The sequence below is a fragment of the Anas acuta genome, chromosome 5 (genome assembly GCF_963932015.1).
Source record: "Anas acuta chromosome 5, bAnaAcu1.1, whole genome shotgun sequence".
Classification (NCBI taxonomy): domain Eukaryota; kingdom Metazoa; phylum Chordata; class Aves; order Anseriformes; family Anatidae; genus Anas; species Anas acuta.
The window spans coordinates 3,109,901-3,136,937 of NC_088983.1; the positions used below are offsets into that span (position 1 = coordinate 3,109,901).

General features: G+C 60.1%; 1 protein-coding gene across 3 annotated transcripts in view; it reads left to right on the forward strand.

The window, feature by feature from the left end:
• The first annotated feature begins 1,105 nt into the window (after positions 1-1,105).
• FRMD6 (FERM domain containing 6) overlaps positions 1,106-27,037 on the forward strand; it is a 31,957-nt gene continuing 6,025 nt past the window's right edge. The window contains exons 1-10 of one of the 3 annotated variants that reach the window (XM_068682273.1): positions 1,106-1,279; positions 1,485-1,557; positions 22,960-23,164; positions 23,649-23,739; positions 23,855-23,997; positions 24,667-24,743; positions 25,287-25,473; positions 26,138-26,293; positions 26,743-26,808; positions 26,897-26,965. In XM_068682273.1, the coding sequence (XP_068538374.1) occupies positions 23,066-23,164; positions 23,649-23,739; positions 23,855-23,997; positions 24,667-24,743; positions 25,287-25,473; positions 26,138-26,293; positions 26,743-26,808; positions 26,897-26,965 (888 nt within the window). In that variant the 5' untranslated portion in view covers positions 1,106-1,279; positions 1,485-1,557; positions 22,960-23,065. Of the gene's footprint in view, positions 1,280-1,484; positions 1,558-15,469; positions 15,624-22,959; positions 23,165-23,648; positions 23,740-23,854; positions 23,998-24,666; positions 24,744-25,286; positions 25,474-26,137; positions 26,294-26,742; positions 26,809-26,896; positions 26,966-27,037 lie in introns of those variants that run through there. The other 2 variants (XM_068682272.1, XM_068682274.1) reach the window with 2 other exon arrangements.

Genomic DNA, 27,037 nt, shown 5'->3' on the forward strand with positions numbered 1-27,037 from the left:
CGTGCCTGGGTCCTGCACGGTTTTGGGGGGGGAAAGCGAGGCTTAATTGCAGCATGGGTGTCCCTGGCACAGCTGCTGGAAGGCTGTCGGGGTGATTAAAGCCCGTGGAGGGGCTGGAGCTGCCTTTTTCCAGGGCAGGAGGCAGTGAGGAGGCAGTGAGGGCACAGAGCAGAGCCCCTCTGCAGCTGGCTCCTGCGCCCCGTGGCACCTTTCCCATTTCGTTTGGCGCTTTTCCCGCTTTTGATCTTGAGATAAATAATTAAAAAAAAAAAAAAAAAAGAGAGAGAGACGAGCAGATGGCACAGATCCCTCCCAGCCCTTCACCACACTCTGCAGCAGGACGGCAGCCGTGTCCCCGTGGTCATTGCACCCGGGACCTTTGGGACAGTGGGGGGATGACCGAGCTGAGCACCGACTGGGAGCCGAGACCCAAACAGAGCAAAAAATCTCTGGCTTTCCACAGCAGCCAGCCTTTTCCTGGGGAAATGTCTGTGTTCCTCTGCCCCGGAAGGCTTGCTTTAACCGAAATCCTGATTTCTGCCTCCCACCGCTCACCACTCCCCTGACGAGGAGCCACGTGAAATTTCTCTTGCCATCTTTCATTAAAATAATCCCATTAAGCAACTCTCAGGAATCTCTGGTCCGGGCCAGCCTGGTCAGCCGGCGTTCCCGTGTTTCCAAAGCATCTTCTCGCCCTGCTTGCCCTCACTTCAAAGCTCCGGGGAGCAGCCCCGTCCTTGGAGCGCTTCGGCAAAGTATGTCAAGAGATTCGGGAAGCCGGTTTTAATGCCGAGGAAATTAGTAACCAAATGAGCCCTTAGCCAAACGGCTCCTCTTCTTGATCTTGGGAAAAGTGGTGTTTAAATTCTCTATCTCATGGTTTTAGACTCAGGAAATGTGATTGCACATCTGTCATTATTTTACTCTCCTGTGTTGATTGCTCATATTAAACAAACCACATTCCTGCATCGCTGAGTAATCTCTGCTGTTCCCTTTCCTCTCCGAGAAGACAAGTCCCGGCTTGACATCAATGTACCTGTTGTGATCAGAGCTCTCCACTGTTAACCAACCGGCAGATCTGTTCAGACACCGGCCGCGGGGAGCGTTCGCACCACCACCGGCCCCTTTCCTCCGGATTGCCGCAACGCCGCGGCGCCTCTTCTCCCTAAAACCCTCGCTCGGACGAAGCGCAGGAGGAGCCGCCGAGGTGCACACCCCGCGGGGACCCATGTGCTTCCCAGAAAGGCTCTCCAGCCTTCCCCCGGCCTCCAGCGAGCAGGTAAGAACACGCGTTTCGGATTTGGACACCAGTCAAGGCAGGGTAGGTCCCTCGGAGCACAGCGCGCTCCCCAGGAGCCTCACCAGCCCCGCAGGACGCGGTGCGCCCCGGCACGCACCATGGGCTCCCATCGGCCGAGCCCTCTCTGAGCCATCGCACTTTTGAGGGACGCTGAGCTCTCCCTGTCGTGGTTTTTGTCTTCCAGCTCTGCTGAGATCGCCCCCAGCTCGCCATGGAGCTGCTGGAGGATCCCGACTCGTAGGTGTTCCCAGCTCCAGGTAGGGAAGCTGCTGTGGGTTTGCGATGGCGAGGGAGGGATGGTGAGGGTGGGGAGCTGCTCCTAGGGGGGCGTCTTGGCTGGCACCCGTGGGGACGTGGCTTTCACCACGACGTGCCTGTCCTGTGGCTGGAAATGCTTTCTGGTGGAAGATTTTGGGGCAATCTCGTTATCGAGCTTTGTATTCCCCTGGCGAGGACACGGGGCACGTGTTCCTTCCCCGTGTCCCATCGGGGTGTTTTTTGGGTGTTGGGGCCGTGCAGGGCTCCAGGGTGCTGGTGGGGACGGTGCCATCTCCAGATCCCCCAGCCCCCAGGCTCTTTTTTTTGAGGTTGTTTGGCTTGGATCACTCCATTTGGATTCGGTTTATTCGGTTTTGTTTGCCTTGTCTGTGGCGGTGCTTTCCGTAGGATCACCAGGGTGGGTCGCTTGGGGCCGAGAAAGGAAAAAAGGGCAAAAAAAATCATGTCCTGTGGGTCAGCGATGGAAAAACAGGAGGAAAGGCGGGCGGGGAGGAAGGGGGTGGTACTCGGGAAGGGAAAGGAGGCCGCCTGCGAGCACCGTCCATCTTGTGCTCCGGCAGCTCCGCTCCCTCCCCGACACCCACGTCCCCGTGGGATGGGGGCTCTCGGTGCCCCTTTGGGTGGCTTTAGGGACTGGGGGGCAGATGGGAGCCCTCTTGTCCTGTCCTTGAGCTGTTCTTGGCGAGACACCTTGGAAACAAAGCTGCTTTTTAAAAAATAACTCTTCTTTTTGCACCGCCATGCGAGGCCCCGAAGCGTTTTTCTCCACCAACCCCTATGGGATGAGAAGGAGAGGCCCTGGGAAGGGCTTGTGCCGGCCCCAAATGATTTGGGGGCAGGAGGCATGGGTGCTGGGTGTCACCCCGGGCACCCCAGGGTGCTCCTTAGGGTGACAGCAGGGCCGTGCCAGGTCCCCTTTGGGCCGCCACCAAATGGGAGTTGACCCAGGGCCTCCTTGCTCTGGCACACGGTGGTTTTTGTGTATAGGGCAGATTTTGTGGCTATGATTGAGGTTCTTTGGGCTGGTGTCACCACCGGGTTGCCCAAACCATCCCGACACACAGGGCTGACCCTCGGCCTTCCTTCTGGTCACGGATATTAGGCCCCGGCCTTGCTCTGCCTTCAGCCAGAGCCCCGCTGTGTGGGACCGGGGCGGGATGAGGCCTGCCCCGAGCTCTTTTTGGGGTTTTAGCAAGCAAATTCATGGGGTATGAGGAGCTTTCGTCCACGCTGGTTTCAGCTCGGGGCCCCCCCAAGCCCTGGGAGCTCACAGGAACGTGGCGCTGGGTGCGTCCAGCTGGGCGATGCGGTTTGGGAGCATTTTGTGGCTTGCCCGCAGCCAAACCCATGCAAATCCCCGCGTGGGGTTTGAGGAGGCCTCACAGGGCCGTGGGGGAGAGGACGAGGCCCCGTGCTCTGTGTCGAAACACAGCGCTGTGCTCGGCCGCCCTACACGCCATTTTGTGGCGAAATTCACCTCAGGAAGAAGCAGAAGCAACCCCAAGCTCCCTTCCTGGCCTCACCCCGTTACTCCATTTTTAATTTTTTTTTAATTTTTTTTTTTGATGTTTCAAACCTTGCAAGCACGGCCAGCAGCAAGGCCACCATCCCTTGCCCCGTCCCGGTGCCTCACGGGGCCGGCGGAGACGGCGCCTGTGGGACGGCTCCTTTGAAACCATTCAGAGTTTCTCCAGCTCGTTTCCTTCCATACCCTTGCTTAATTAGCAGCCTCGGTGAATAATTAATTAATTTTCGCTAATTCTTTCGATAGCTCCTCTAATAGCGAGGGGAGGGCTGGGTCAGGCACGAGCTGCCCCATAGCTGGCGCCTGCAGCCCCCAGATAAAAATGTGCTCCCTTTTGATCGGGGCAGCCCAGGGGGGTGCAAATATCCTAAAAAGTGGGGTGAGAAGGGGCTGGGGCTGGTCTCCAAGCGGTTTTCCATCCTGGCATCCCATGGACATCCATCCACCCTATTGATCCCATGCGTTCCCTGCTAGAGCACGGGCACGCGGCCCTATAGCCTCCTGAGCTCCTCTCCCATGGAGAGGGTTTCGAGGCGCTCAGCCCGTGCAGATCGGGTTGATTTTCAGCTTTGGGCTCCCTGCTTTTAATAACAGGAGGGTCTGCTGTTGTTTAGACCTGAGCCGAGAGACTTTAATTACTCCTTCTGTTACGAAAACGATGTAAATAGGGACTCGGGGAAGCGGCGAGGGTTATTAAAGCGAGGAGGCTGTAATTGCCGTGCCCCACCCTCTCCATCAGATCTTTCCTCGCTTTCGGGTTTGGAGAGGACCGGCTGAGCCTGTCGGGTGTCCCCGGCCGCGGGTCGGCCCCGTAGCCTGCCGGCAGGGCGAGGACGTTCCCGGCGGCACCCGGCGCACCGAGGGCGGTTATCGGCCCCGGAGAGCATCGCCTGCACCCCACGGAGCCGTGCCACGGGACCCCTGTTTTTTGGCACCCCCAGTGGGTTTGAAGCTCGAGGAGCACGGATTTTGCGTGGTGAACCAGGAGGGTTTTCCCTGGGGAGAGCCTTTTGCAGAGGAAGGAGCTCCCAGCAGCATCTCGCCGATGCAAACGTCCTGCGCCTTGGGTTTTATTTTGTCTTTTTTTTTTTTAAGTCATATCTTTGAGTTCGTTTAATAATGGATGAATTATCAGAAATATGCGCTGGCGCGGAGCCCAGGTTTTGTCAGGAGGCGAAAAACTTCAATAACCCGTTGGTTGAAATGATTAAAAAAAACAAGGGAGTGAGAACAAATTTAAAAAAAGTGGAAAGTAAATCCGTGCCAAAGCCTCTGGGGATGGGGAAAAACCAACTCGGTGGCAAACTTTCTCTCTCTCTCTCTTTCCCTTCATACCTGTGCAGGAGGTGGGACTGCCCTCACCCAGCGTCAGCCAAATAAAATGGCTTGGTTAAGCCTGAATCTGGCAATTTTGGGGTCAGCAGCTGAACCTGGGGCTGGGCATGCCCGGCACATTGCCACCGGAGGAGGAGGAGGTGTGAGACCCTCCTGCAAAAGCGGGGACGATGCCGCGTGCCGGTGGCTGCTCTTAAACCCATGGCCAGAGCCTCTGGGGTGAAGCAATCACACCCGTCATCTGGCAGGAACGAGGCAAAGCCGGGGCAAGAGGCAGCAGGGGGGGAGCGTTGCCTCCCCGCTGGCGTGCAGCGACACGCCGGGCAGCACGGCTCCCCCGGGTTCAGGTGTTTTTGGGGTGGGAAACGTGCTTTTTGCATCTGCCCTCTTGCAGGGCAGTGAGCTCAGCATCCTCCTGCAGGGCACTGGGCTTCCCGGGGTGTGGGGTGCAGCCTGGTCCCCAACTCTGGGCTTTTGGGGCCGTGGGGAGCAGGGGGTGGCTCGGGGCGTGGGGCTTCCCAAAAGTGCCGGTGGCCGCAACCTCTCCTCTCCTGGAGCTTTCCCCGAGCCCTGCAGAGCCAAATCCTGCAGAGCTGAGCCCCTGCGCCTGTTGCGTAACGCGCTCAGGGTTCAATCTGGGTGGAAAAAACATCCTTTTGGGCACACTCGTGGAAAGCCGCGGGCCCTGGCCGCCCTCGCTGGCTCCAGCGCTCGCCTTCGGGATCCTGGCGCCCGTGGCGAGCTTCCCTTCCCCTCCCACCTCCCAGGCTTTGGCTCTGCGGAGGGGGAATTTCCCCGCTGCCTGCAATTAGCCAGTTTTGAGGTGAAAATATGCGCTCCCCTCCCTGCTCCCAGTCAACAGCTGCGGCTGTGCGAGAGCCCAAGCAGGAGGGCCCCCCCCCCGGGCTCCAAACCAGCCCCGCGCCTGCGTGCCGTGCCTCGTTTTGGGGCAGTTTTGGGGGGCAAACGGGGATTTCCAGCTCTCCACGTGGCTTGGGGGCGATGCTGGGCAGTGGGGAGGGAAGGGAAGGGAAGGGAAGGGAAGGGAAGGGAAGGGAAGGGAAGGGAAGGGAAGGGAAGGGAAGGGAAGGGAAGGGAAGGGAAGGGAAGGGAAGGGAAGGGAAGGGAAGGGAAGGGAAGGGAAGGGAAGGGAAGGGAAGGGAAGGGAAGGGAAGGGAAGGGAAGGGAAGGGAAGGGAAGGGAAGGGAAGGGAAGGGAAGGGAAGGGAAGGGAAGGGAAGGGAAGGGGAGCACCCTCCTGCCTGATCCAGCTGGGTTAATAAGCAGGTAGCTGCGCCCTGGCTTCCCCGCCTGGGTGGGGAGGATGCTTCCAGCACCGAGGGTTTGTAACGAGGCATAAGGAAGCAGACAGGAGGTAATTTTTAGCCCCGAGATCTAAGCAGCGTCGTTTTGCTTGGAAAATGCCTGAATTTTCCTGCTGTTTGCCCCGGCAAACCCTGCGCTCTTCCCCATCTGGCTTCCTGCTGCAAGAGGGAAGGAGAAGGCGCCCCGCCGGCCGGCTGGGGGGTGTTTCACCACCACGACGTGGGGGCAGCTTCGTTTTGGGGTGGGGGCTGATGGTCGGAAAGCAGAGCCAGGAGATGCTGGGGTTGCACCGAGGGTGTTGTGGTCCTGGGCTGCCTGAAGCAAGGGGCAGGTGGAAGCTGCTGGCGTTGCCCTAAGCGGGTGCCTGCTGGGGGACAGACCCGTCCCCATCTCCTCTCCTATGGGAAAATCTGAACATCCTTGGCCTTGCTGATTAACCTTTAATTACCCTGAGTGCAAACGATTTACCAAAGGAACGCAGATTTTAGTTCTTTTTTGGAGAGGTTCGTGCACGCCCTGGGAAGGAAAGCGCTCGCTGGCGTGCTCCTCCTCGGAGCGCCTGCTCGGTGTGAGCACAACCCTTTGGGCAGAGGCAGGGAAAAAAAAAAAACTTCTGTTTTTTTTTTCTTTTCCCAAAAAGCTTCCCACCCCCCGTGAAAAATCCCCCAGCGCCCTCGACAGCCAATTTTCCAAGTGAGTTACATTTTCCTGGGCCTCTGGCATCCGCATGTTGAAACCTCTCGCTGGGAAGCGCAGGGATGGGGAGGAAAAGGGGGCCCTGGCTGTTTTTTTTTTTTTGTGCCTGGAGACGTGATTGCAAAACCAGCCCTGGGTTTGGAGGGAGATGGAGGTGCAGGTGCTCGCACTGCAGCCGTCCTGTTCCTCCTTGGCTCCTTTATCTCGCTCTGCAGTGCTGGTGATGCCTCTTTGCGCCCCGAAACTTGCAGGCAGCAGCACGGGCAGGGCTGCTGCGAGCCCCCTGCCCTCTCCAAATCAAAGCGAGCTGGCGACGCAGGAGCAGCTTGTCCAGCACAGCACCGTGGCTTTGCATCCCGGTGATTTAAACCCACCAAATTCCCTCTGCTCCGATCCCTCCTCAGCCTCGTGCCGGCGGCGGCGTGCGGGGCGTGCAGCAGGGGAGCGAAACGCTGCCGAAAACAGGACTGCAGCCATCCAGCTTGGGGAGCGCAAAGGCAGGCGGCCCTCTGCAAGCAGAAAAACACCCGGCACCGTGTAATTAACCGGCTCCTGCGCGCTCAACCCCGCCTGCAAACGCTGCGGGAGGCTGCCCACGCCGCTGGGATGGGCACCGGGGGGGTGGGAGCCACTGGGATGGGAACCAGTGGGATGGGACCACTGGGATGGGAGCTGCTGGTCCTGCAGACCCCGGTATTTCTTGTGGACCTGGCTTATTTTGGATGAAGAAGGAGCAGCACAAACCTGCGTGCCGGGAGGAGAGCTTTGAGCAATCCCTGCCTTGGGAAAAAAAAATGTATTTCAAGCATTTTCTCTGCCTTGAGCCTGTGGGCACCTGGTAGGGGTCCTTGGTTGCGCAGGCAGAGCTCTGGATCTGATGGCACGAGAGCCAAAAAGCCTGCAGCAGAGGGATGGGTGGCTTTGGGGCCACATGGGGTCGGCGTAAAATGGGGAGAAATCCCCAGGGTGGGTGAGGGCTGCCCCCTCCTGCGTGCACCCACCATGGGAGGTCCAATCCTGCACCCTCCAGGCTGATTTATTCACACCAGTGCCTTGCACCCGAATAACAGCGCTGCAAAAAGCCCCTGGGGGGCTTTGGGGATGCAGGGGGGGCTGCACCCAGCCCATGGAGCATCGCAGCGAGGGGCAGAGCCATCTCTCCCCGCTCCCCCAGGCCAAATCCTTCTCACGGGCGTAAATCAGGGGAGTGGGATTTGGCACAGGGGAGAGCGTGGAGAGGGGCGAAGCGGGTGGCGAGGAGCTAGGACACGTGGCCACAGGGGTCCAAAAGCAAGCAGAGGCTCAGCATCCCTCCTGCAGCGGTGCCAAAATCGGTGCTGCCACACAGATGTGCCCTGTACCCCTCTCATCTTCCCCTGCCCGGTGCTCTGGGGGTGTCCCCGTCCCCAGGGAGGTGTCTCCGTGCCCTCACCCCGCAGCTCGGCGTGGTTTTCCATCCGCCTGGCGATGCTCTAATATTAGCACCCTGCTTTTCCCTCCTGCTGGCAGCTCCGAAGCATATCCAAAAGCGAAAAAAAAAAAGAGGAAAAAAAACAAAAAAACACTGATACTAAACACAGCAAGTGCTGACAAAGCGAGCCGGGGCTGGAGGCTCGCCTGCTCCCCACGCCTCTCCTCCTCCAGCCCCGCTCCTTCTCCCGTGTAAAGCCCTGGGCGAAGCCCTGCTGGCCCAGGGAAGCTCTGTGCAAACACCAGCGCCGAATGAGAAACACCTGGGATTTCTCCCCCCGCCGCCAGGCACCGTCGCAGCCTTCCAGGCACTTTATTTTCTCCCCCCCCAAAAAAATGAGAAAAGGGAATTGTGCAAGGAAGCTGCCAGCCCGGCTGCTGAGCGGCTGGCAAAGCCGTGCCAAGGAAATGCGAGTGGATCCCACTCAAAGCAACGCCCAGGGAAAGGTTTACGTGTGTTTTATGCCACCGCGTTAAAGGGTGTCAGTGCTCTCCCCTAAGTCTTTATATCTGGATCATAAAATTTCAGAGGAGCAGGGGAAAAAAAATCCCATAAAGGAGGCGGTAGCCACAGCTGCTTCTGCTTTATTGCGCTCCTCGAGCTCATAAACAGCTCTGTTCTGCGAAGTGAGGAGCTCTCGGGCGTGCTGAGGGCTCCTGCCTGCTGCCACGGGGTGCCCAGCTGGGGACCTGGCTGTGCGCGGCCACCCCAAAAACCCGCCTGGGCTTTAGGATGCGCTGTGGTGCTGTGGTGCAGGGGAGCGTGGCTGGAGAGCAGCGATGGGGAAAAGTGCAGGGCTGGGTTGGGAAATTTCTCTTCCTGGGGTTATTACTGGACAGTCTGCACCCGGAGAGCTGGGAAAGGAGGGAAGGAGGCTCCCAGGCTCTGAAATCCAAGCAAGCCCTGTCCTGGAGGGGTAGGACCCCAGCTGGAATCAGCATCAGGTCCGCTCCTACCCCCCCAGGACACCCCCGTTGGGTGGCCTGGGCACCTCCAGCGCTGCCTGCGCTCACCCCGGGGCCTCCCGTTGGCATCCGCTGCTGTTTTTTCCCCCAGCTGGAGGAATCCAGATGGAAACCATCTGCTCGGCCCCAGCCGGCTGGCCCCGCATCCCCTGGCCCCGCTGGGTGCCAGCTGGGACACCCCGAGCGCACGGGGAGATGCTGCGGCTGTCGGGGCCGAATCCTGCAGCACGGAGCGGTGCTGCTGTGCCACACGAAGCTCCACGGGGCGATGCCAGCCTGCCCCGTATCATTTTGGCCCCGGGGTTGTGCCTGACTCACGGTTTAAGCACATTTTTTTCTTTTATCCCACCAACTGGGAGCCCTGTGTGCGAGCAAGTGCGGTGCGTGGCCAGCCGGAGACTTCCCAGCTGCCACTTCCTGGGGAAGCGACGTGTCTGGGGAATGTTTCTGTTGAAAACGGCCCTGCAAACCCAAACAACGTGCAGCATTTCCTTGCTGCTCATGTCTGGGCAAAACTTGGTGCCCTGCTGCACGGGAGGGCGCTGGGAGCCGCGCGCCAGTCGCGGGTGCGCTCTGCACCGTGGGCAGCGTTCCCTTAGCTGCATTAAATAAATATACGTGTATATGTGCATATTTATGGGTCTTCTCCGCAAAAGGAGGGACCAAAATACTGAAATAAAAGCAGTGAAATGCAGGTGACCAGAACTGGAGTTAAGGAAATGGCCCCGCAGGACCCCCGCGACGTGCCCAGGGAGCTCAGCCGCATCGCGCCTTATCCTGCCGGCTGCTAACGAACCAGGAATTAAACATTTTTTGGTGCGATCCCTCTAGATAGACGTTACCCAAAATATGGATGCTCCCAGAGGCCTGCTCAGTCTGCTCTTTTATAACCCTGGAGCATTTGGTTGGGCATTTAAGGCACGCCGTGCTCTGCTCCAGGGGCGGACCCGCGCATCCAGGACCTCTCCCAGCGCTCCTGCGAGGCACAACCCAAACACCCACGGTGCCAACGGGGGTGGTTTGGGGCTGGGGTGGCCACTGTGCTGCTGGCCCTGTTGGGAACTGGCTCCAAAAGGGGCTGGCACCCTCTGCCAGGCAGAGCACGGGTGTGGAAAGCAAGGGGTGGCCCCAAGGCAGCGTGGCACGGGGTGCTCTGGCATGGGGTGCTTTGGCACGGGGTGCTGCGCCCTGGGGCCGGCGGGGACAGGGCTGGCGTGGGCTGGGTTTCCTGCATATTTCCAGCCCTGCAGCCCTGCAAATTTGCAAAGCACGAGGCCAGAGCCCTGTTTCCCTGGCTCCTGCCTGCACCCTGGCTGCTCGTGCGCTCCCTCGAGTAGCGATCATCCACAGCACCCAATGCAACGTGGGGATGTCCAAAATATGAGCCATATTTCAGCATGCAGCTCACCCTACACATTGGGGCAAGCCTCTTTCAGTGCTGGAGTCCTCTCTGGTTTGTAAATCCTGCTGGTGAGGGACTCCTCCATCCAGATTTGAGCACACACGGGTGCAAACGGAGCGGCTCCAGCGCAGGAAGCATCTCCAGGGGCTGGTCGCTGACCTCCCGCATGACGTTTTAACCCCATTCCCTGCCGTCTGCAGCCAAATGTGAGCGGGGAGCGAGGCAGAGGTTTGCTGCCTTGTGCAAGTCCTTAATCAAAACCCGCTGCCGGGGGCTCCAGCCGAAAGCACATGTGCTTGGGGGGGGGCTGAGCCAGGAGCTGCAGATGCGCCCTGGCCCCAGACGGGTGCTTCCCCCGCCCAAATGGCATTAATTGCAATTATTTCCCAGCGGATTCCCCGAGCTGATTTCTCCCCCAGCTCCTTAACCCCATGCTGCCGTGGATCCTCTGACGTCTTGTAGGGCTGAGGCTGTGATGGGGTCAGCGGGGGGGCCCCATTGGGCTTCCCAAAATCCCAGCCCCTGCCGCGGAGAAGCCCCGGGGGTGTCTGTCCCCGCTCCGGATGGGGCTGGGATGTGCTGGTGGCTCTGCAGCTCTCGCAGGGAAGCCGGCGAGCAGGCGCACAGACAGGCTAAAAATATTCCCCCCCTGCTCCTGTGATCTTTCCTCCCCGCCGGCCGCTGCCTTTCCTGCATTGCAACACGTTTCCACAGCTTTCCAGGCAGGGAGCAGCTCCGGGAGATAAAAAAACAGGTCCAGAGCCCCCAAAAAGCTCATTTAGGGCCCCAGAAATGGGCAGACATGCGGATGGGAGAGGGAGATGGGTTATTTTGTGGGTTTTTTGTGGGTTTTTTTTTGGAAATGCGAAGTGCAGCGTGTTTCATCGCGCAGGGGGCTGAGCCAAACCCACGCCGTGGCACTTCCCTGCTGGCCTCATCAACTCGCCCCCCGCCCCCCCAGGCTAATTAATTGCCTTATCAATAACTCGGCAATGACAAGCAGCTGACGAGAAGCGAGCCTGCCCTCCCATGGGGCTGTCCCGAGGAATCTCACATCTTATCCCTTCGCATCCAGCTGCTGCGGCTGGGTTTTGAAGAGGATCCTCGGTGGCAGGCGGCTGCAAATTTGGGGGGGGGAGATGAGGGGAAAACCCCACACCAGCACCACGGCGGAGCTGCAGGCAGCGAGGACTCAGGCTTCAATTTTCCCGAAATTCCCAACCCTTGTGCACTCAAGGGTGGCATTTCCCCTTTTTCCAGCCCCGTGCGAACCCACTTTCCGTGTTCTTTCCATAGTGGGGCAAACAGAGCGGGAGATTTGGGGTCCAGACCCACGGCACCCCCCTCGGTGGGGACCCTGGAGCACGGCGTGGCCGGTCCCCCCCTGGCTGTGGAGCCGTGGGTGGTTCTGCATTTCTGGCATTCCTGCCCCGGCGCCGATGGCCGCGTGCCACCGCCGGCCATCCCCGCGCTCAGCTGGGCCGTCTCGGGGCCACCCCTTGCTTCCCGCTCCCCTGCGGAAGGGTGCGATGGAGCTCGGCTTGTGCGGGGTTTTCCCAAGGCTGTGCCAGCCCCATAACTCCGAGGATGTGCCCAAAATCTCCCTGTGAGCACTGGAGCAGGCGGGGACCTGCTGTCACCCTGCCTGGGGGCACCAGCTGTCCCACCGCCTATCCCACTGGGGTGGTGCTGGAGGTTTCGCTCATCCAACACCAAAGAATCGAGGCAGAATCAGGACAAAAACCCCAAGGAGGGCACCCACAGGTGCCCAGAATTTGGTCATCAAGCAAATAAAGGCAGGGGCTTGGTTGTGCCCCTGCAGAGCAGGCACCCCTGGTGCACCCCAGCGTGTTAACCCCACAGAATCCGGGCTCAGAGCTTGGTGCCCAGCTCTCCACGCACAATTTTGCCCCCACACAGGACAGGGCACACGTCTGCCTGGCCCAGGGGGGTGCAGAAGATGAGTTTCCTTGGAAATCCTCCATGAAATGCAAAGGACCCAGCAAGGTCCAGCTCCTCGCCGGAGTTTATAGCAACGCGCGGCTGTTGTGGTTCTGCGCCGAGCCGAGCGGGGCTTCATTATTTATTTTCTTCCCTTTATGGGCTGAGAAACCATCCCAAAGCCCAGCAGAGCCCGGCCTCCCCCACTCAGTGACCGCCGTCTTTGTCCTGCCTGCCCCGAGGAAGAATTTCGGAACCTCACTTTGCAGCTGGAGCCGTGGCCCTGCTGCCGTGCCAAGCGTCCCCGGGCGGCGGGGACACCCCTGCCCCTGGGGGCACCCCGGTGCCATGCCCACGCCTCTGGATATGGTTTATTAAAAAGCAAATATACACTGGGGGAGGCTGGCAGAGAGCTGGAAGCCCCCCTGAGACTTCATTTCATCGGCTTTTATGAAAACTATCTGCAAAATCAGTGCCACAGATGGAGGAGCTCGTGGCCAGGTTATGGGAGAAGTCAGGGAGCTTGGGGTTGCGCACGGGGGTTTTAGACCCTTCCTGGTAAATTCTGCTCTAAGGGACATCCTAAAAATTCCCCGTGCGAAACGGGTGGCTATTTTTGCAGCCCCCGGTGGTAATGCTGAGCGCTGACGGGGAACATGCCTGGGGTGAGCGCAGCCCCAGCCTGAATTTGGAAATGCTCCCCGGACGGAGCGCCCGGCGCGCTGCAGGCTGCAGCAACCCCAGCCCCTGCAGAACGGAGCCGGGCGCTGAGAACCAGATGAATTTATTTGTTACTCTGTGGCTTTGTTTATAAATTTTATCCCATTAGCAAAAATCATAGGGAAAATATGTATGAGATAAGAGAGCTTCCACGTCTGTGCAGCGATTCCTGCCAGTAACAATGCCGATATTGAGACGCTGCTACAGAAGATACTCGACTGGCGATAACGCAGGATCACAGTGAACAGCTGCTATTTCCCCTCCTCTCAATATAAATACATCTAGTGTGAAAAAAATCTGTATATTTTATGCGGATGATATTTTTGGTCATAACCACAACTCTTTTTTTTTTTTTTTTCCTTTCCGGAGACATGGCTCGCAATGCAATTAGCTCCGTTAAAACCTTCTCCGAAAGGAAAGAGAGAAAGAAAAGGTTCAATTTATTCCATTTTCCATCTGCGTTTCCGTTTCTTGGGATTTTTTTTTTTGGCAATCTTAATGCCCGAATTGTGAAAGAGAAATGTCACTGGAGTCCTTGGGGTTTTCCTTTCACGAAGCCGGCCGGCCGGACACTGGCTCGTGTCCATCTTTCCGAGCTCTCCCTGCGGAGGGGACGCGCCCGCAGCCCTGGCCTGGGAGTATCTCCATTTATCCTGGGATCTGTAACACAGCGTGAGCACGCTCGCCGTCCAAACACGTGTTTGTGTATCGCCTCGCTGGCATCTGCAAGCTTTCTGCTGCTTTATTTGGCTGTCCCAGTGCCTCCAGAGCAAGGCACCTTAGTACCGAGGGGCAGCTCACGCGAGCCCGGGGGTGAGCAGCAGGGAAGGGGCTGGTGTGGGACCCACAGGTGACATATTCAGCAGGATGGGACCCGTGTGGCACACCTGTGGCACTGATTCGCCCTCCTGAGCAGAGCAGGAGGTGGTGGGGATGTTTGCCCCTCGCTGCTGGAGCTGGCGATGTGCGCTCGCCCTCCCCAGCCCCACCAGCGCCACCCCAAAAACGTTTTGTTCATTTTCTAGAAAATGAAGCAAATTGCAGCTCCGCAATGTGCATGGCCCCTGTGCTAGCTGGGGAAGGGAGGTCTCCAGGGTGAATTTTGGGGGAAAAAATGACTTCTGGCAGGGGAGGTGGCCTCTGCTCTGCCCGTCCCCTTGGCTGCAGTGGCACCAAGCACGTGCCACCGGTGGCTTCACGGGGACGCGGTGTGCCGCGAGAAGCAGCGAGCTGCAGAGTGCAAACGCTCCCTGAATTTTTCATGGAACGAGAGCCCAAACCCGGCGCTTCTCCAGCCCCTTTCAGCTCTGCCGAAAGCCAGGCTGTTTTTTTCCATGAGGACAGCAGCAGCAGCAGCGCGTCGGGTTCCCACTGCCGGCACCGCGCGCTCGCGTCGTGTAATTACCCGGCACGATCTGCCGGGCTGCAAACAGATTTCAGGAGCGAGCGTCAGGGTATTCGCAGCAGAGCTGCTCTTTATTTAGGTCTGGGAACGAGCGGCTGTTCTCTCCCACAGCCTCGCAGAGACTGCGGGGGCAGAGCCGGCCTCGCAGGTCAGCCCGAAAGATGCCTATAGACACTTAAAAGTGAGGAATAAATAACTACTCCCAAAACAAATCTCGCCATATGGCACTTCTGAGGAAGGAGCGCCGCGGAAGATGCTTTGCCGCTAATTTATGGCGCTGCTGCTGCTATTCCTGGCCCGGGTCACCGATGGAGCCCGGCCCCGTGTGCGCATCGGCTGCCTTTTGGGCACGGGGCACCCCTTACAGGCACCCTTCGGCCGTCACAAAAGCCAGCCTGACCCCCCCGTGGTCCTGCTGCCAGGACATTAGGGGAGGATTTTGTAGGAGCAGGATCTGGCCCTAATTCTGGCTCGGTTTGGTTCCTGAGGGCAGGCCTGGGGGGTCGGTGGCACAGCTGGGGGGGCTCAGAGCCCAGGCACCGCACGCTGAGGGGTGGCAGCGGCTCCTCCACGGCTGGCTGGGGCTGTGGGAAAACCTGGGGGCTTTGGGGATTTTTTGGGGAGGTTTATGAGAGATTGGGGCTTTTGGGGAAAGCTTTCTGGGGGCTTTTCCTCGGTGGCATAGCAGTGGCCCAGGCGGCACGAGTTTTTAAGAGCGGGGGGGAAGGATGAGTGATGTGATGGGGCACAGGCAGAGCCCGGGGCTTTTGCTCCCAAGGGGCTGCCTCGGGATGGAGCTGGGGACCGCAGGGCTGGCTCAGGGGGTGCTCGGCTCCCCCCGCAGAGGCCAGGCGGGTGCCGTGGCCAGGCGACGCCGGTGTCCCCAGGGGGATGCCCGGCTCCCTCCCGGCTCCCCCCAGGGGCTGCCCGCTCCCTGCGGCTATCAGCACCCCGCAGGCAGCTCAGCTCCCCCAGGACCACCCCTGGGTCCCCTCCCCGGTGCCCTCCGTCCCCTCCCGGCCCCTCTCCGTGCTCCCCCCGGGGACTTCCCTCTGCCCCCCGGCCGGCCCCGGCCCCTCGCCTAGACCGGAGGGAGGCGGCGCCGGTGGCGCTCGGGGCGGTGCGGCCGGGGAAGGGGCGGGGGCGTCGGGCTGGGCTGGGCTGGGCTGGGCTGGGCACGGCTCGGCACGGCTCCGCACGGCTCGGCACGGCTCGGCACGGCACGGCTCGGCTCGGCAGCGCGGTCCCCGGAGCCGCAGGTAGGTGCGCACCCGTGCGCCCCGCACCGCGCGCAAGGCTCGGGCACGGTTTGGCACGGCTCGGCCGGGCACGGGCACGGCTCGGCACGGCTCGGCACGGTCGATCCGCCTCTCTCCCGGCTCCGGGGCAACCCCCGGAGGTGCCACGGGTGGGCTCGAGTGGCCGTGGGGGGCGTTTTTGGGCGGAGGGGGCCGGCGCGGCGGCTTGTTGCGCTTGGGGGCCGAGTTGGTGCCGGAGAGCTGCAAGTGGCTTCATTTTCCAGGAATGCGAGTCATTTCCTCTGGCCGGTCGCAGGGAGTTGAAATTTAACAGCGGCGGGGCTGCTCCGCCAACCCCCCGCCCGCCCCGCTCCGCTCGGCCCCCGGGACCCCTCGCCCGGGGCTGTGCTCGGCCCTGGGTCCTGCCCATCCGTGGGACCCCTGCCCCTGGGTCACGCTCGCCCGTGGGCTGCGCTTGTCTGGGGGTCCCATCACCCGTGGGTCCCATCACCCAGGGGTTGTGGTCACCCATGGGTCCCATCGCCCAGGGGCTGTGGTCACTCATGGGTCCCATCTCCCGGGGGTCACAGACACCCAGGGGTCACGGTCACCCATGGGTCCCATCGCCCGGGGGTCCCATCCTCACCCGGTCCCCTCACCTTGTCCATGGGTTACGCTTCTCCATGGGACCCACCACCCATGGGTGCTGTTGGTACCCTCACCGTGGGGCCTCTCGGCCATGGATCGTGGCCTCTGGGTGCCGCTCACCCATGGGTGGCCCTGCCTGTGGGTGCCGTCACCCCACGACCTGCTCGGTCCCAGGGGAGGCTGCGTGGCCAGAGGGGCACCGGGGCGGGTGGGGACACGGGGGTGCCATGGCACGGAGCTTGGTGGCACCCAGCGCACCCGATAGCACCACTACGGCTCAGTGCCATGGGGATGTGAACCCCCATCCATGAGGATAAACCCATACAGCCCCGTAAGGAGGCCCTAAACGAGCTGGTGGCCCCATAGGGACTAGCGTTCCCATGAGGAGTGCCTTTCCCTGCTGCTGCCACCGCGGTGTCCCCAGGACGTGCCACCACTGCCCCGGGGACGCCGCGGTGGCAGCAGGAGGGACGCAGCCGGGTGCCTTCGCTGTCACCTCGCAGTCCCAAATCAGCTTTTTTTCTGCTCGTGGCTGATGCGTTTTCTGGTCATGAGGGTGTTTTTCGCTCGAAGCCAAGCTCAGCTTTTCCAGAACGGTTCCAGCCGCGCTGATTGCGCGCCGAGGGTTCCTGCTCTGCGCGGTTCCTGGGCTGGTTTGCGTCGGTGTTTTTCCACCAGGCTTGCTCATACTCCCTAATTCTTAGACAGAGCGGGGATGGATTTGGTCTCTGTTGCCTGAAAGCGACGTTGTTTCGTTTAAAACTCCGAGCCCCGAAGGCAGATTGGGATTTGGTTATAGGTTAGAGGCTTTTTACTATCAGTTTTGCAAAGGGGTTCTTTTTTTAAACTCGGTTTATTCAGGCTCTTTAAACCCAGAATCTGTAAGCAATTATTCCATTACATGAAAGTCAGTACACTGAAAAGGATTAATTCAGACCAGATGTAAAAATAAATGTGAATTTCAAATTAAGATGATGTCAGCTCCCTCCTGCTAAAAAAAAAAAAAAAAGAAAATAAAAAAAAAAAAAAGAAAGGCAGCGCTGTGGACTCCAGATGGAATATACAAATTATGGTTGTGGTTAAAATATCTGCCTGGTTGTTAATTTAGTTTTATGCTTTTATTTTTTTTTTTCTTTGCCTCTCTGAAAAGCAGGCTTAGGATATTTTCCAAAGGCAGAAAGCTCTCCCCAGTGCTGCCAGGGAAGGGGAGCCGGGGAGGCGCAGCGTGGCTCCCCCAACCCCGGTGCTTTTGGGGCTGCCCGGGGCGATTTGGAGCGTGGAGGTGCCCGGCTGCTCGCAGAGACCACGCTGCTCGCTCGTGGGCTGCCCAGCCAGGGCGTCTCTGCTCTTCCCCTCCAGTCCTGAGAATCCCAAAAATAATAACTTTGGATTCCTTTGCCCCAATCTGGAGCCGGAGGCAAAGGTGCCGCGGACTTCGGAGGGCGCAGATGGGGGGACCTGAAGGTTCAAGGCGCTGCCGTGTGCGTTTCGGCATGAAATGGAGCTGGGTTTGTGCAAAATGGAGCTGAGGGCTTGGCGATGCTGGGAGCCACCCCGTGAGGCTGAATTTGGGGAGCCCGCCGGCATCCCGTGGGGCTGTGGCTGGGTTCAGCACCCACCCCACGTGCTTTGCACCTCGCTGCGGACCCGGGGCAGGGCAGCGCTTCCCCACGTGCGGTTTTGAAGCCGTCTCCTTCCCCTGGGAAATCTCCCCTGTCCCGGGGCTACAATAAATAGGATCGAGGCTTTGGGTTTGGGGCTTTTTCCACGTGCACCCGGAGCGGGGACCGGTTTGGGCGCTGAGCCCCAGCTGGGCCGTGGCAGCGCGGCTCCTGCCCGGGAGCACGGCCATGGGATGGGGCTCCCAAAAGGGGTTTTTGCACAAAAATCTTCCGAGCTCTCCCAAAAGCCCTTTCCCTGTGAACAGGGACTTTTTCCTGGGGTCGGGGCATCACGCAGGCAGGACGCTGCCGTGGAGTTGGTGTTATTTTTTTTTTAATAGGGGCTCTCATGGTTTGGAAATGTCTCTTTCCAGCACAGGGAGGCCAAGCTGGCTGCGGGGAAGTTGCTCTGCTCCTTGTGGCTGGAGAGCAGATCCTGCAGCCAAACCCCCGAGGATTTATGGATACTGCTCGGGCTAACCCCATGGACGGAGAGGGCAGCGCCGCTTCCCATCCCCGGGCATCCTTTGGGGCAGCTGCTGCCATCCCGGGCCCCGTGCTCCAAAAAACCCTGCTGTGGGGCTGGGGGAAGTTTCACAAAGCCCCGGAAAGCGTAGGGGGGGGTGTAACAGGATGAAAGCACTGCGCAGGGGCTCGGGGTGCCCGCGCCGGGGTCCCGTCTGGCCGGGGCGCACAAAGCCCCGTCTGTTCCCCTGCCTCTCCTCGAATAACCCGCAGCAAGCGGAGCAGCGCCGCGTCTCCTCCTCCTCCTCCTCCTTCTCCTCCTCCTTCTCCCGGCGCTGCCGCGGGGGATAATTGCTTCCAGCCGTGTGCCAGCCCGCCTTGAGCCGTGCGCCTCCTCTCCGGCCTCCGAGCGGTCTGGGCGCCTCGCGGGGCGATTTTGGGCACCGCCACGGGACGGGGGTGGTGGTGGCCGGGCAAAACCCGGTTTTGGGAGGCTGGAAAATCACTGGAAGGAAGCCCGAGTGCCCCAGTTGGATGCTGCAGGAGGGGGAGCTGCTTCCCAGTGCCAGCGGGGAGGCTTGGGCTGCGTGGCCATCCTGGCGTGGGGGCATCTCTGCGTTTCCAGCCCTCCCAAATTGGGCAGAGCTGCGGGACACCAGCTTGGCCGGATGCGTGCGTGCAGCCCCGGCCTTGTCCCTGGTGATCCGTCCCGATGGATCATCACCGCCAGCTTCCTTCAGGGCTCGGACATCTGCAGCAGCCGGGGGGGAGCATGGATAAAGCCCCCCCCGACCCGGTGGTGCCGCATCTGGGAGAGCTCTGGGCAGGCGTTGCTGTGATCCCAGAGGCCGGCGGTGAAGTTTTCCAGAAGGAAATAAAATGGAAGGGGCTGGTTCGTGAAACAGGAAAGGAAAAGAGAGAAGAAAAAAAAAAAAAAGCAGGAGCTGGCGGCCGGAGCCTGCCGAGATCCGTCTCCCGAGCGCCTCCGCTGCTGGTTTGAGTTTGTAGAGCACCCAAAAGAAGGCAGCGAAGGCAGGAGGAATTGCTGCGCCGCACACGGGTAGCGCACGGCTGGAAAACTCCGTGCTCCCAGGCTGGATTGGACATTTTGCATGGCACAGGGAGCAATTTCCTGAGCCCCCGGCTCAATTTCCTGAGCCCCTCGGTTTGCCCCAGCTGCAGTGTCCCCGTTTTGGGATTGTGCTCGTGTCCCAGCCCTTGGTGGCCGTCCCCGGGTGTCCCCGGAGCTGCTGCGCACCGGTGGCCGCGGGGACCCCGGTGCTGCCCCGGCCGAGTCCCCAGCACCCCAACAGCTTTGTGGGGGATGAAGTAATGGAATATTTATAACCCCCGTCCTTTTTCCCAGTGCAGGTCTCTTTCATCTGCCTCAGTTCGTTATGAGGAAACTGTTGAGTTCAGGAGGAATCGGAGACAATTTTAATTACGGGGTGACCGCAAGCGTGAATTAATCTCGCTTTTGGGTTAGCAGAAGCTGCGTTAAGTGACAGCCTCCAAACTTGTAATAACAGCTTGCGCATACCTGCGCCCTGTGATGTGGGGTAGAACCGACTCTCAGCTCTTCCAAACAAGAAATTCCTGCCCCGTGAATTCATCTTCCCATCCAGCTCTGCACTTTGTTCTGCCTTTCCTCTCCCTGCGCCGATCAACCCTTGCATAATCCCTTAATGCGCTGCTATTGTGGCTCCCAAACAAAAGCCGGGGACCGGCGGCCGGCTTGGACGGCTGATGGGACAGAATTTACAGGGAAAAAAAAAGGAAATTGGTCAAATATAAACATGACAGGCCCGGGGGATGCTGTTAAGGGATGTGCTTTCAGCGCGTGCCTCGTGCTGTGCTGCTTCTCCCCGCCGTGGTGGCAGCAGGAGGGACTCGCTGGTGACCGGTGCCACCCGCCAGCACCGTGCCACCCGTCCTCGGGCATCCGAAAATCACAGAAATGTCACAACCCGAGAGCCGGCCACGTCCTCTGGGTCCGATGCACGTGCAGAGCAGCCTCGTTTGGCACGGCGAGGAGCAAAAACCCACCTCGGCCACGGAGTTCAGGCGATGCAAATCCCCGGCGCTGGAACGGGACCAGGATTGCTGCTGGCTGTGAGAGCCTGGCAAGCTGCTGCCCCGCTGCCTGAGCCCTCGCGTGCCCGTAGCCGGGTTCCACACGGTGCGTGCCCGGGTAGCAGGGATGTCGGGAGCTGCTTTCTGGGGTTTATTGCACAACGTTTCCCTTCCAGGGCAGCTCTGTAAAAGCTTTCGTCCCGCGGCACCGGGGCGAGCACAGCGGGTCGAGGAATTTTCTCCCTGTCCCCCGGAGTCCTGGGGCACAGGGAGGCTGACGAGGTGCCTGCAGTGCCATCCCGTGATGTTTTAATGTTTTTTGTCCAAGCTCCCTTTAGCAGGAAAACCAGCAGCGTGCCGTTCTAGCTGCGCCGTGGCTGGGAGAGCCGCGTGTGCCGGCACCACGGGGCTGCGCCGTGCCCAAACCCTGCACGGGTGCCAGCACCGCTTGGCTCTACCCCACCTTGCCAAATCGCACGTGGGGAAGGTTTGCTGGGGGTCTCTGCGTGCACAGGGGCAGCTCTGGCTGGAAAATCACGGGACCCGAGCAGAGCTCCCTTGCTGCAATCTCCTCTCGCCGTTCCCAGCCCGGAGCCGTGCGTGTTCGGGGCTCGTGTCAGCGCTTGTTTGGGCACACGGGGAGAAAAATACCTGTTGGCTGGGAATCTTAACAGCGACCACAGATCGACCGAGTTTGCCCCCGGCTCACGGTTAGCCAACAGCAGCACTTAACCGGGTTATTTTCCTTATTTTTATGCCTTTTCCACCCAGCGCCGGCGGGTATTTTTGGGGAGACAGCCGAGCGCAGCGCCCAGCCCGCGGCTGTCTCGGCGCACCGGAGCAGCACAGGGAATGCGAGCTGACCTCGTGGGAAGGAGCAGCAGCTGCCCCAAAATAATGCCCCCAGCTCTTGGGGGGCACAGCTCACCCGGAAGGGCTCAGGGTGCCCGATGGCCACCTCTCACCCAGTTTGCGGACACCCAGGGGAAGCTCCGGCAGCTGGGGGGGTCGTGAAGCTGCCCCGACACAGGGAGACAACGTTCAGCAGGAGGATCTGGAGCGTTTCCTCTACAAACACAGAAATGTGTGGGTTTTTTTTTTCCTCCAGCGTTTTGCCTGCTCTCGCAGGCAGTGCCCTGCAGGGCGAGGAGTGAATGTATGGCCTGGCATCGCTCCCGGGGCACGGGCGGTTTTGCCAGGGCCCCGAAGATGTGGTTTTATTTCCAGGAGCTCTTCGGGCGTCTTCCTCGGGGCTGGGCCGGGTGCCAGCAGCCCGGCTGGAGGAAGGACCCGCTTATTTCTACCCGGAAAGTCAAAAATATTCCGTGCTGTGGCTGCAGCAGGAGGATGCTCGGGGGCTGTGGGGCACCCGTGGGTGGCAGTGGGGTGCCGAGGGCACCGTGCAGCGCCCGCCCGTGGGGCACGGCGCCCTCCCTGCTGTTGAGGACGCTCCCCAAATACCTTCAGCCCCGTTTCCTTCCCTGCTGTGATTTTTAATGAACCCTGAGAGCAGCCTGGCAGCTGGGCACAGATTTAATGCACGGCCACACAACACCTCGGAGGGTCCAGCCCAGCGCGGCACGAGAGCTTCACCTCCGGGTTTCCCACCTCGTGCTAACCACCAGCAACCACCTAGCGCCAAGACACCTCGGGGCACTTCTTCCTCCGCTATAAAAATCTCCGAGTGGAGCTGTTTTTGGAAGCCAGGCGTGTTTTTGTTTAGAGCAGGGCTGATCCTTGGTGCAGAGGGAGACGCTGTGGTGCCCTCGGTGCCAGCACCGAGCTGCTGGTTAGGAAAAGGAGCGAGCTCGTTGGGGTTTTAAAGATCCTTGCTCATTGTTTCACACCGGCGTTTGCGTCCCTGGGGACAGCTGTGGGATGAAGAGTGCTTAAGGAATATTTGCCCTTGGAAATAGGATCAAACCCAGTTGCCTGTGGTTGGTGCTGGGACGGGTTTGTCTTGGCCCCCGTCCCGACTCAGGCGAACGCAGGGGATGAGCGAGCAGGGGGCGAGGGCTGCTGGCTGCCCCGTGCATCCCGTGGGGCTCTTGCAGGGTTGGTCTGAGCCCTGCAAGAATTTGGGGCGGTGCTGGAGGGGCACGGGGCTGCTGGGGGGGCACAGATCCTAAATCCAGACCCCACTGATCTGGGGCTTTCTGCAGCTCGCCGCAAAACCCCCGGCGAGGCAGCGCCGCGGCGGGCCAGCCCGGTTTGTTCCCAGCACAAAGAGTTTTTTATGATGGCTGCGATGCCCGGAAAGCCTCTTCGGGGGTTTTTCCCAAACTGGAGCCGGGAGAAGAAAACCGCTGCTTCAGGCTTTTAGGGCTGGGCTGAAACCCCACGCTGCCCAAACCACGGCGGGGCACGCTCGGGTGTCCCCTGCCACCACTTGGGGGGGGGACCCCAGCTTAATGGGAGGGGATACGACTGTGGGGGGCTCCTGGGGAGCTCATCACAAGGCACGAGGCAGGGAATTTGGTGCAGGGCTCACCCGACCCCATATGCTACAGGGATGGCGCCCGCGGGGACCGAGGCCGCCCCGGCTCGCCGGTGAGGTGCCCGCCGCCCGCCCCCAGCCCCAGCCCGGCCACGCGGCGAGGGAGAGCCCGGCCCACGATGAACAAGCTGCCCTTCCACAACAACCGAGTCATGCAGGACCGCCGCAGCGTGTGCATCTTCCTCCCCAACGACGACTCCCTCAACATCATCATCAACGTAAGGCGGCGACGGATCGGGGTCCCCCCCGTTCCCGCTGCGCACGGCCGCTGGCGTCGCCCCCGCGCCTCTTTTGCCAGCTCTCATCTCGCTTCTGCTTCTCATCTCGAGCCCCCCCTGCCCTCTCCTTGCTGATGAAACCCCCAAAAATGCTGAACCCCCCCCTTGAAGGTGCTTTGCGCTCTCCTGCTGCTTCTCCGTTCCGTGTGTGCCGCTTGCTGAGCTTTCCGTTGGGTGCTCCACGTGAAATTCCCACCCTCTGCTTATTGATTTTTTTATTCAGCGCCAATATTCCCCTTTCTGCCCCCAAAGCAGTGCCTTACGCACCACCTGCACTCGAGCTGCCCCAGCCGCGCGTATCCCACATATCTGGGGGGGGATTTTGTCCCCGTGGAAAAGACCCAAACCCCCCCCCGGTGACCGCGCCGGGGGCCACGGCAGGGTTTCGGTGCCCGTGCGACGGGGCTCGTGCGTGCGTCCGCAGGTGAAGATCTTGTGCCACGAGCTGCTCGTGCAGGTGTGCGACCTCCTGAGGCTGAAGGACTGCCACCTCTTCGGGCTCAGCGTCATCCAGAGTAAGGCTGGGGCCGTGCCACCCTCCCCAGTGCCCGTCCCCGGTGCCCGTCCCCGGTGCCGTTTGGGCGCGCGGACGCGCCGGCCACGCTCACCCCTTTTCCCCCCTCCCCGCAGACAATGAGCACGTCTACATGGACCTGGCCCAGAAACTCTACAAATACTGCCCCAAGGAGTGGAAGAAGGAGGCCAGCAAGGTCAGCGGTGAGGTGTTGCATGGAGAGCTGACGGCACTAAGGCCACCTCTGTCCCCGGCGCAGGTCACTGTCCCTGCGCAGCTGCGGGGGGCGGGCGGGGAGGAACGCGTTTTGGGGGGCGGGGAGGAGGGGGAGTGTGCAAACCCCGAGGGGGCTTGGTGGCCCTAACCCCCGTGCCACCACGTGCCCCAGCTGGGGACCCGTCCTCTACATTAATTTTTTTCCCCAGTGATTTTTTTCATCCTTCATTTCCCCGTATTTCAGCAGAATTTCAGCTGAAATTCTTTTCAATTTTTTTTCAGATTTAAAATCAAGCATCCTTTTTTTTTTTTTTTCCCCTTTATTTTCCCCTTTTCTTGTTTCCTTTTTTTTTTTCCTTTTCCCAAACCACCTTTTAATCATTTTCAGTGCAGCCTGCACGGGGAGCTCGGTGCCAAGGCTCCCGTGCTGCTGCTGGGGCTGGCAAAGGGGACAGGGAGGGATGGAAGAGGGACAGCAGCACGGGGGAAAGTGGTTTCAGACCCTCTGGGGGTCTCAAACCCAACCTCCACCTTCTTTAAACCCAAATCCCCTTTGTTTTTTGGGATAAGGCAGATTTGGGGAGGAAAATGTGGTGGTGGGGAGGGGAACCGCCAAGGCAGACCTCGCGCTGGGGGTGCCGGAGAGGGGACTGGGGGTCACAGCGTGACAGTGGGATCCCCGCAGGAGCCCCGAACGCCTTTTGTGTTTCAGGGGATCGACCAGTTCGGCCCCCCCATGATCATCCACTTCCGAGTGCAGTACTACGTGGAGAACGGCCGGCTGATAAGGTGAGGGCTGATAAGGTGATAACCGCGCGGGGGGGGGGCTCGTGGCGCACCGGGCTGCGTCCAGGCGGTGCCAAAACCCTGCAAAAAAAAACCTACAGGTTTTTATGAAAGTAACCCAAAACAGCGTGTCCTCTTTCAGGAGTGTGCAGGCACCCAAAGCTCGCCCCTTTTTGCCGTCCCTGTCCCTAAATCTGTTCGTGTGCCAAGGGACCCCACGCTCCGAACCTCCCTGCGGGGACTATCAGGGACGCATCTCCCCCTCACTGATGAAGGAGCCATTTTTGGGGTTGGGGGCTGCGATTTAGGATTTTATCCCTCTCCAGCAAGCCAGAAGGGATCTTGACATCTCCTTTCAGCATAAAAACAAGACATTTTCAGGGCCTAAAGCACCTCTGGGACCCGGTGGCCGCGCGGCGGTGCCGTGCCAGGGGGTTTTAATTCCCCAGCTGCGGACTGGGGGTGCTGCCAGGGGGTGCCCGCGCGGACCTGGTGCTGTTGTAGGATCCCCAACACCCCCTCCCCGAACCCTCTCGCCCCCTGCAGCGACCGGACGGCGCGGTACTACTACTACTGGCACCTGCGGAAGCAGGTGCTGCACTCGCAGTGCGTGCTGCGCGAGGAAGCCTATTTCCTGCTCACCGCCTTCGCCCTGCAGGCTGACCTGGGGGATTTCAAACGCAGCAAGCACTACGGGAAGTACTTCGAGCCCGAAGCTTATTTCCCTGCCTGGGTAAGCCCACTGCTGCCTGCCATAAGGATTTCCCGTGTCCGCGGCACCTCCTGCCCGCTCTCCGCGCCGCTCGGGGTTTGTTCCAGGGGAAGGGGCGATGCTGCTGGCTCCTCGCCTCCAGCCTTGTCCTGGTTATTAATAACCGGTGACAACTGCTGGGGCTGCAAATAGCTCTTGGGGTCAGCGTGGTGGTGCTACAGACGGGGATTTTCCTGTGTTTGCTACGGGGATGCCATCTACGGGGGGGTTCCCCTCGTGCCGTGCCGCCCGGCCACCCTCACGTGCCCCCCGTGGGCTGCCCAGGGCATCCCGCAGCCAGGACTGCTCAGGGCGCTGGGATGGCAGGATAAATAAATCACAGAATCATAGAAAATCATATAAAAGGTGTATGCACTGCTGCCCGCTTTGATTGATGACTTAAATGTCTTGGGTTTGCCCCAAATCTACCAGTTTCCCCATTTTTCATACATGCTGGGGAAAAGGGACAGCCCCATGGCCATGCCCAATGGGAAACCCTACAAGGAGGAACGTTTGGCCCCGGTATTTATCCTATTTCTACCACCAGAAATTGAGCACTACAGGGGTGGGGGCTCGCAGGTCTCTAGGACGGAAGGCGTTGCTCTGCTTTGCCTCTTCCCTCGACACCCTCCTCGCCTTCAAACAGGTCGTGGCCAAAAGGGGCCGGGATTACATCCTGAAGCACGTCCCCAACATGCACAAGGACCAGTTCGCTCTGACGGCCTCCGAGGCCCACCTCAAGTACATCAAGGAGGCCGTGCGCCTGGACGACGTGGCCGTGCACTACTACAGGCTCTACAAGGTGAGAAAGTGGGGAGGAGAAGTTTGTCTTTGGGGAATGGCGCGTATGGAGAGCGCCTGAGCACGGCGAGGAGGCATGTTGTTGAAAAGAGCTGGAAAAATGGTTTAAAATACCTTTTTTCCAGCCATTTGTGCCTTTCAGGGAGATGCGCACGGGTGAGCTGCGGCCACACGCGTGGCCACCGTCACCGGCGTGGTGTTGGTGTGGGATGTGCTCAGGCACAGAAGTGCCCCAGCCTTTTTTCTGGAGCTTTTTCAATGTTTTCGGGCATTTAAGCCGCTCTGCTGGGTGTTGGGCATTTTGGGGAGGGGAGGTGGCACTGGGTACCCGCGGTGACACGAGTGGCACCGCTGGCTCGGACCTGGCACCCAGTGCCCGCTGCAGGGGGAGATTTCATACTTCAAGCTGCAAATGGTGTATTTAAAATCCTCTCATTTCTCCCCCCCTAGGACAAGAGGGAGGTGGAAGCCTCCCTGACGCTGGGGCTGACCACGCGGGGCATTCAGATCTTCCAGGTACGGGGCCGGGCAGCGCCCAGGGCTGGGCTCCATCCCCGCGGGCTCCCCGTGCCCCTCGTATCCTCAGTTTCACCTCTTCTTGCAGAACCTCGACGAGGAAAAGCAGCTGCTCTACGACTTTCCCTGGACAAACGTGGGCAAATTGGTGTTCGTGGTGAGTGCGGGGCCGCGTGCGTGCCGGGCTGGCTCATTTTGGGTGCTCCAGCTGGGGTTCAAGGGGCCGGTG